This window comes from Cicer arietinum, chromosome 8, assembly GCF_000331145.2.
Source record: "Cicer arietinum cultivar CDC Frontier isolate Library 1 chromosome 8, Cicar.CDCFrontier_v2.0, whole genome shotgun sequence".
Classification (NCBI taxonomy): Eukaryota; Viridiplantae; Streptophyta; class Magnoliopsida; order Fabales; family Fabaceae; genus Cicer; species Cicer arietinum.
In genome coordinates, this window is record NC_021167.2 from 24560156 (window position 1) to 24569670 (window position 9515).

Genomic DNA, 9515 nt, shown 5'->3' on the forward strand with positions numbered 1-9515 from the left:
ATTAATTTAATATATTTTATTTAATGTTATTAATGTAATTTTTGTTATTAATGTAATTTCTTTTAAATTTATAATATAATTTACTATTTTTAATTTTAATTACTTTTAATAGTTATAATATTAATTTCCCATTTTAATTTTAATTATTTTTAATTTAATTTTAATAATTTTTAATTATAACAATTTTTAATAATAATAACAATAATAATATTATTTATTTATGTAGTATTATTATTAATTATAAATTTTTTATTTAATATAATTATTTATTAATTTAAATATTTATTAAAATATTAACAATTAATTAAAACCTAAAAACGAATTAAATTTTTTTTTTTTTAAATCCTTTGGGAGGTCGCATCCCCGCCAGCGACCTCCTTCTAGGGGAAATTTTTTTTGCTCCTTTGGTGTATCGCTCCCCAGGGAGAGTTTTCCTTCTTGCCCTAAAAAGTAGGGCATTTTGATAACAGTTTTTGAAAGTGGGGTATTTTGGTTAAGTTGTTTCAAAAGTAGGATATATAGGTAAAAAATCCTCATCACTCTCTCTGCATTAACGCGGGAAAACGATTCTCTTTCTCTCTCTCCGATCAATTCCACCGCCGCAATAACAACTTCACTCTTATCTAACGTAATCTCTCTTTCTCTTCATCCTTTTCTTCTTCTCCTCTTCCTCTTCTTCATTTCTTTCAAATTTCGCTTTTCTGAATTTGCAGGTACATTGCTATATACGATCCTCATCAAATCGTGAAGCGATCATTGTATATAATAAGTACGCAACGAAAATCGAATTTCGCCTAATTAATTTCATTTTCTTTACGATGATAATAACCTAATCACACTTCATCTTGTTAATTAATTACATTTTCAATTCAGTTTCTGTTTTCATTTCATATTTATCCAAATTAACCTTTAGATTTCAATGTAATTTGCATTTCTATGCTATATTAAATTTCAGTGAAACTTAAATAATCTGAACTGAACAATTTCCATTTCCACATTATTTGTTGCGATTGCAATATTAAGTAATTGAACCCTTGAGTTTTTAATTCGTTTTGTTATTAGAATTTTAAACTAATTTTTTTCAATTGAGTCTATAATATTTTAAATAATTTGTAATTAAACTTTGAATCTACATAGACCCAATTATAAATTATTTATGTTCCAAGACCTAATTAGAAAATATTTAAAAGTTTAAATAAATTTAATCATAAATAATGATATTTATATTTTAGAAATTTAATTAATTTTTTTTAATATATTCAAGACTCAATTATAATTTTTATGAGTTTAATGGTTATGTGTCAAGAGTGTAAAATAGTTTTATATGGTTACTCAATCATAACTTATCATCCTTTCATGTAAGTATATTTTGTAAATCGTTTTTTAAAAATAACTAAAAAAGTCATTTATTTTTATTGATGGTGTAAAACAAGACAATGTATTTTCTTTTTTCTCTATTTTTATCTAATTTCCAAATAATATAGAGTAATTAATCTTGTGATGATCGTCAGTATTTTCATACACGCCGGTACACGATGTGGTGGAAGTGAACAAACAAGGTTACGACACGTGTATAATAGTAAACGCAATGGCCACGTATAACACCGGCGAAACAGTGATCCACATCACCGAAGAAGGAACCCGCTACTTCGTTTGTGGACGATTGGGCCATTGCCAACAGGGCCTCAAACTCGAAGTCCAAGTTCAGGCCCAATCCAATAACAACGGAACCAACAACGATCAAAACCAACACGGTGGCTCTAGTAGTAGAAGACCATCTCCACGTCGTTCTCCTCCACCGCCACGTCATCATTCTCCTCCTAGTCCTCCAGATGCGCCTGTTAAAGAACCTTGCGATTGTTCATGTGCAGAAGGAGGTCATTGGGTTGTGCCATTGATTACACTCGTAATCATCTTAGCTTTAACCCGCTCTTCTTTCTTCTTCTCGCATATCTTGCTTTAGTACATTGTGATTTTGGTTATTTCAGTTGTTACATTAGTGTATAGTGTCAGATTTTCCTCATCTGCCAATTTGTTTGTTAGTAAAAAGAGAGTTGTTTCAATAACACTTCTCATATTGTAACTTCATCACCTAAATAATAAACAAATTTATGATTCATTTAGTCTCTCAAACTTCAAATGATTTCATTTGTTAGAGGTCCAACCCTAAAATTGTGTATTCTTAGTTTAAAATTGCAGGTACACCGCAAACTTTTATATTGTACATAAAAATCAAACTTTTGTTAAAATTTGTAAGAAGTGCTTAATTGTGTAATTAGGATGATATGAACTTCACCAAAACTTTTTAAACAGATAATCAGGGAATGGACATGGCATTATTTCTATATAAAATACTTGTTTCTACTTCTAATTTTGTTTATTAGTTCTAGGCTTCTCTGAGAAATAAGGGAAGTTAACTTTCCAGTACACGAGCCATTGCTTCAACTTTTCCCTGTTTCATAGCTTCAGGTCCACAGCATACTTGTGCCATAAGAACGTGTCCAAACATTTTGTGAGTTGTTTCAATTCCAGTAAAAAAGGAAAGGACTTGACATTTATGATGGCAAACATTATTGAATCTTATTCTTAGGTTTTCTAGCTTGCACATTCTTCTTAATCAATACTTAAACATCATTATTACCATTACAAACAGTTATGTAGACAACTAGTCTCAATGAAAGCTCCCACTTGATCCCTCCTTGTCTTTGGATTGATAATTAAAAAAAATTATGTGTGGGCCACCAAGAATCAGAAATGCATTTGTTTACTTTATGTGATTTCTTATTATCAGTTTTGTATGAGGTAAATTAGTTGGTTTAATGTCCATATGGTTATGCCTGGTAATCTATTTTTCCATTTTATCTGTTTTCTCCCTTTTGGAGCAGAATAACATAAAAAAGTGTGAAAACCATCAATTTGTAGTCTCTTATAATAAGTATCACTTTGTCTCCTACTCCCTAAAATATAAAAATGAGTTGTAGTCCTAGTCCTTGAATTATTTGAAATCCGTTAAATTGGTCTCTACTGTTGTATATTGACAAGAGATACTAAAAACAAAAGAGATTCATTTCATATAGTTTTAGGGCTAAGTTGACAAATTTCATATAATTCAACAACTATTTATTATTTTCATTTAGTTTAGAGACTAAATAGAAAAGAATAGATATTTCAGGAATTAAATTAATAATTTATTTTTCGTAAAAAATAGGAAGATTGGTAAAAGCAGAAATGTAAATTTCAAGGCCAACATTCATAATAATAAAAGTGCATGACTAAAATTTTCAAATTGAAATTAAAGGCAGGATATGGAGGAGGGTCCTTAACTAGCTGGTATGTTCCACTAACATTACTCCAGTCCGGCCAACATATGTTTTAAACTTAAAAAGTAAGTTTGGAAGTGAAGCTCTTTGAAATCTAATTATGATATGCTTGTTTTAAATATTTAAAGACCCCACTGGGTTTTCTAAGATTCTTGCCCAAATATATCATGTATGAGCTGTTGTGAACTATAGTAGATTTGTTGATAAACCTTGAGTTGAGTTATAAAAGCTCAAATTGCTTAAAGGTTAAATAGAGTGTAAACCTAAGTGTTCAATTTGTTAAATACACTTAATTACACATGTTTTGTTCACTGCACCTCATCGATAATATTTACTTGTTTGCATTTACTATGTAAGATAGTTTTAATTTGCACATGTTTCCAAGTCAGATGTAACAATTTTAAAAATTTCTAGAAATATTTTTCAAAAAATTATTATGTCTTATCTAAACTCTAACGTAGTCCACTTTTTTCTCTTACAAATTACCCTTTTTAGTTAAATGTATCATGTGTAACATTGCAAACTTTAGAAAAAAATTTAAAATATTAATAGTAAATATCTTTGTAATTATTTTCGGTCAACTTGGTAATTTTTTAAATAAATATAAGGCAAGTGTTTGGGCCGGGCTGCAAGGTCCTACTTCTTTATGAGGTTATGTAATTATAGACCACTAAAAATTTGTGACACAAGAAGAAACATGGGGCTCTTGTGTTTGAATTTTGAATGGCATTAAACTCACTTTCCGACCATTGGGAAATCATAATTAAAAGGCTTAATTGCAGTTTTAGTCCCCCTATTTTAGCTGAATCGCGAAAGTAGTCCCTCCATTTTGTTTCTCCCCAGTTTTGGTCCCCCAAACAGAATTTTAGTCCAAAACTTGATGAAATTTTATTTTTTAAAGTCGTACTACACCATTTATGGTCATATATTTCAGTTACAATTGTTGCAAATGAGATCTTGATGCATTGTGTGACTTAAATAAATGCAAAAAAAATGAAATTTCATTAAGTTTTGGACCAAAATTCTGCTTGGGGGACCAAAACTGGGGAGAAACAAAATAGGGGGACTACTTTCGCGATTCAGTTAAAATAGGGGGACCAAAATTGCAATTAAGCCTAATTAAAAATGATGTCTTAAAGAAACAGCAAGTCCTATCTAGTAGTTACTACATCTATAATGATGCGTGTTCACTAAGTTTATTACACTAACCTCTATTTTGATCCTTAAACTAATTGTACATTTGTTTATGTCGACTATTGAGATGTACAACCACTCTATAATATAATAAAATGATAATAATTTAAATAAAAAAAATATCTTTAATCTCTATAAAATTATAAAATTTTAAAAGTTTATTTTATTTATTTATTTATTTCTAATTTCTATTTTAATCTCTAATACTTTTTTTTTTATAAAAATGAAAATAAAATTTTGAAAGTTTATAGAAGTTAAAATTTATTTTACAGTTTCTTAAAAAACTAATTTTTAAGATTAGGATATATCTTTCCATACCGTGACTTAGGTGATATTGACAACATAACCAATCAACCTAAGCCAACATGCATATCTTAATCGAAGCTCGCATGCAATTGCTACCGTGCACAGCTGAAGTGGCAAATCACTGTTTGCTTTAGATTCAATTCATCCTTGTTTATTCACTTTATCCATTTTTTACAAAAGAAATAAAACCTTAATTCTTTTTATAAGTGCGATTTGAAAATTTTTAAGTTAAAACTAAAAATTATTTCTTTCAAAAATAAAATATAAATAAAAATAATTATTGAAATATTGATGTATTTAATGTCAATGAATAAAATATAAACAAAAACGGTAACTGAAAAATTGATATATCTGATCTTAATTAATTAAGAACAAATACATAAACTTTTCAGTTAATGTTTTTACTTATATTTCATTTCAGAGTAATACAGTAGAAAATGAACAAAAAGAAATTTAAATTAATAGTCAATCAATACATAGTCAACAAATTTAAATTGTTTGATTAAGATTGATCGATCGAAATTTCAATATAGATCTTAATTTTTTTTAAATCTAAAATGCCAAACTTGAAGTTTGACCATTCAATTTTCACGAAACATTTTATATTTAGTTAAGATAAAATTGTTGCTAAATGGAATCCAAATCTAATAAAAAGGGGCCACTATTTAACAAACATTTTAAAGCTGAATTAAAGGGCAATATTATATGTTTACAGATATTGTACATTGAACTTCAAATAATGCTAATATAAGAAATAGCTACTAGAACATGTAAAATAACTAAGACAAAAGAAAGTGCATAATAGATTAAAGCATATAGTACTAACTTCAGTCCACTATGTCACTAGAAAATTGACATGGAAAAAAGTCCACCTTGTCTGAAACTTGTTCTGGCTTCTTCACACAGTCTCAGTTCCAAAAATATGTACACAGCAAATCCTGCAAATTAGGAAAAAGAATGAGTCAACATAGAGAATTCTTTACTTCAATTAATACTTCATTAGTAGTTTTAAGTCATTTCTAAAAAAAATTATAATTAATTTAAAAAAAAAAATTTTTCACTATGTCAGATAAATTCAAAACAATTTCTCATTATTCTAAAAATTTGTAAAAAATAATCACAAAATTATAAAATATCAAAATATTTCTTTTGGAATCTATAACAAACTGTTATTAAATATTTGGTTGGAGCATCTTAATCAAAGCTAGATTTATTTAATTGTTCAAACTAAGTACTTTGTATGTTTTGCCAGGTGTTAAGAGCCTAATGTTTCAAGAATTTAAGATGCCATAGCATAGTATGTACCATGAAATTCACATAATCCCTTTTAAAGTCGTAGTGTTGTTATTTAATAAATAAATAAATAAACATTTGTGTATAGAGAACAGCTTTTGAAGAATCCTTTCTGAGGTCATACCTTAGCTAAAAAAGTTCACCAAACACTAATTATATTATGTTTAATTATACATAAAAAGATTCCATATGAAAGTGTGTACTTAACTACTATTAGTAATTGAGTACCAGTATGGTAACAGTTGTCATCTAATCCAAACTTTAAGTTGTTGGGAGAAGATTAATCATTCTTAAATGATTCCATAACTACAAATGCAATATATTTTATCTAACTTGTTCTATATCTAACAAATACAACCCTTTTCTCTTTTTCTTCTTCTACAACTTCAACTTCTTCTATAACTTGTTCAACCACATTTTCTTCTTCATGGTGTTCATTTGTTGGATTTTCTAGCTCAATTGGGTTGGTGTTATTGGTTTGGTTTGTGAAGTATGAAGAAGCTATAATGGGGATGATGATGAAGTTCACAATGATGAAAACAAATGGAACTGTTAACCATTTTCTTAGTGAGAACCAAAGTTGAGGAAGAGTTGATAAAACATCAAATGTGTATGGAATTATTGAAACTTTCAACAAAATAAGAATTGAGATAATTCCCATAGACATGAGCACTAATTTTGCAACCCATATGGATTTTTCTAATCTATTTTGTTTTAGAGATGATGGGGTTTCAAAAAGATCCATGCTTTGACAAATTCAAAAAGTTGAAAAGGATTTTCTTTTTCTGAAAGGTGTTTTTTTGGGAAATGAGAATAATATGGTTTTAGAAATTAAGAATTTTTTTTAAAGGATCATGTTTTGAGATGAATGAGAAGAGAAGTATATGAAATTGTTGTTGGTGATGTGAGAAAGATGAAAAAGGGAGTGAAAACTGAAAATAATGTATGGAAGGTGTATGGAAAAACTTTATTCCTCTCTCTCTATATATAGTAGTTGAGAGAAAGAAAAAGAAGGGGTTTTTAAAGAGGTAGAGCTTTCACTATTTTCAGGTGCTGTGGTTATCATAAATAAGATGGAGCCAACAAAAATTCTATTAGCATTGGGAATGGTGGCTAGTTTTTGGAGTAGAGAGAGGACCACATGAATCAATAAGGGTGAACACTCATGTGACATGAAAATAGATTTTTATGATGTCCTTGAATATACATATTCATGTGCGAAGAGTAATTGTATAGTTGTTCTATCAAGATTGAACATCACATAATTAATGATTGTTTGAATATTTGCAATTTGTGATTTGTATTTGTTGAATTTTAGTATCTAATTATCAAAATATTAAAGAATTTACCATGAAATAGATCGACTTATCTCTATTGTATTTAAGATTCAATACAATGAAATATTATTTATTATTAGATTAAAATTATATTGTATAGATTTAAATTCTATATTTTAAATTATAATATAAAAATAAAATTATTTTTTTAAAATTATTTTTTTTTTATCGAACCACCACCAATATGACATATTCTAAAAGAAGGGTCCTCACATGTGTTTCTTACATAGTAGTTACTATTGTCATCAAGATAGTAGTATTTTTTTTTATGAACTAATTAATAATTAATAATCACCGATTCAAATTATTTTTTCCTTTTTGTGTTTTGCCTCTTCCTCGTAAATGACACCTCACTTGTGAAGAAGAAATAACATAAGCATTTTAATCATTGCAAGGTGTTACGTTTTCCTCTGGAATGTATTATTGATGACTCTTCATCATATGCATATTTTCCCACTGTTTTAGTCTTATTTATCCTCAATCATCAGTTAAATTTAGATTTTTTTTAATGATACATTTTGTTGATTTTTGTTCTTTGAGTTAATAAAATGTTTTTTGTTTTTATTTCGTTGATTAAGTAGGAATTTGTCGTAATTTTACATTGCGTTTTGTTTTAGTGCAGTGCTGAATTTTGGTGAAAAATCAACATGATATATGTGGAGTATTTCAGCCATATCTGGAGTTCTAGATGTCCAATTAGTGTCATTCCAAGTGCTAATGAAAGATACGATCCATATCTACAACTTTCATGAAGACACCGGGACCAAATTCAGAAGCAAAACATGAGAAAAATGCAAAATACATCAGACAACAGCTGAAATGCGCCTGGAGCGCGTCCTGAGCGCTTGGAGCGCATTTCTCAGCATCAGGCTCTGCCAACGCGCGCTTGGAGCGCGTTTTTCCGCGCCTGGGGCGCGCGACGCGCACCAGAATCATAAAAACGCAGATTTTTACTGTTTTAGGGATCTTTTTGACTCGGGGGAACTTGGGAGACTTGTGCCCTAGCATAGAAACTCAAAGACAGCCGTTTCTAACGCCATTGAAGCAGTTTTATCAAGAATCATCCATGAATCATTCTTGTAATTCTTCTTTAATCCTTATCTTTTGTATCTCTGTCATGAGTAACTAAACCCTATTTGTTAGGGATGAGTGTAACCAGATGAAACCCTTATTTTTCTGATTTGATTTCTAGTTATATGAATGAGTTTATTGAATTATTTTTCTCATCTCTGTGCTTAATGCTTTTTATTGCTTGATCAACATTAAAATGTTCTACGATTTGTATTTTGAAACGGAAGTGGACTTTACGAATGCTTGAGATGAGAAATTCATGAATTTGTAGTCTAGGGATAGATGCAGGTCATGAAACCAATTAAATTAGTTGCAAAGCAATAATTTACAAGAGAATTTCTATACGGTAATGCTTAATTCTAATCTTAAATCCACTAAGGAATTAGGGGTTACTTTGGAATTAAAGGTTCTGTCACTAAGACATTAGGGCAAGAATAATAAAGAGAATTCGGTAATAATTCAATAAAGGAATTCAGTAACTAGGATCAAATTAGACACCAAGGTTGGATTCGAAGTGAAACTCATCCCTGACATTTTTCTCATTATAAAAGATCAATTTTATTATTGTTGTTAATTTCAAACATTATTTCAATCAACTTGGGAACCTTTTTGTTCAATTCTAGTAATCAAATATAATTCAATAGTAAAACGCAATCCTTGAGTTCGACACTCGGTACTACCGTTTTATTATTACTTGCAACGATTCAGTACACTTGCTGAAACGCAATCAAGTTTTTGGCGCCGTTGCCGGGGATTGCCAATTCACTATTGAATTTAGTTTATTTACTGAATTGAAATTTTTTGCTCTGCAATAAAATTTCTTCTTTTATTTTATCTCTAAATAAAAAAAAAATATTGTTTAAGACTCTCTTATTTTTACTTAATTATTTATCTTTCTTTAACTGTTCATTACTCATAATTTGTCTAACCTTGTATGCGAGGCCAGTCCTCAGCAGAACTTATCTTTGATCCAGAAATTGAAAAAACAGCAAAG

At 29.0% G+C, this 9515-nt stretch overlaps 2 protein-coding genes across 2 annotated transcripts; one reads left to right on the plus strand and one right to left on the minus strand.

Annotated features, from left to right (window-relative positions):
- Positions 1–1588: 1588 nt before the first annotated feature.
- Positions 1589–1963, plus strand: LOC101495108 (uncharacterized). Its single transcript, XM_004515233.4, has one exon. It carries the CDS (start codon positions 1589–1591, stop codon positions 1961–1963), a length of 375 nt encoding a protein of 124 aa, XP_004515290.2.
- Positions 1964–5663: 3700 nt separating this feature from the next.
- LOC101494775 (uncharacterized) lies at positions 5664–6858 on the minus strand. Its single transcript, XM_027330798.1, has 2 exons — positions 6447–6858; positions 5664–5758 (listed from the first exon to the last, which is right to left on the minus strand). Exons 1-2 carry the CDS (start codon positions 6856–6858, stop codon positions 5664–5666), a joined length of 507 nt encoding a protein of 168 aa, XP_027186599.1.
- Between the last annotated feature and the right edge of the window lie 2657 nt (positions 6859–9515).

Coding starts and splice junctions, on each gene's coding strand:
- LOC101495108 (XM_004515233.4), top strand. CDS start 1,589: ATGGCCACGTATAACACCGGCGAAACAGTGATCCACATCACCGAAGAA.
- LOC101494775 (XM_027330798.1), bottom strand. CDS start 6,858: ATGGATCTTTTTGAAACCCCATCATCTCTAAAACAAAATAGATTAGAA. Junction 5,759..6,446: donor ATTTGTTAGATATAGAACAA/GTTAGATAAAAT, acceptor CCTAATTTGCAG/GATTTGCTGTGTACATATTT.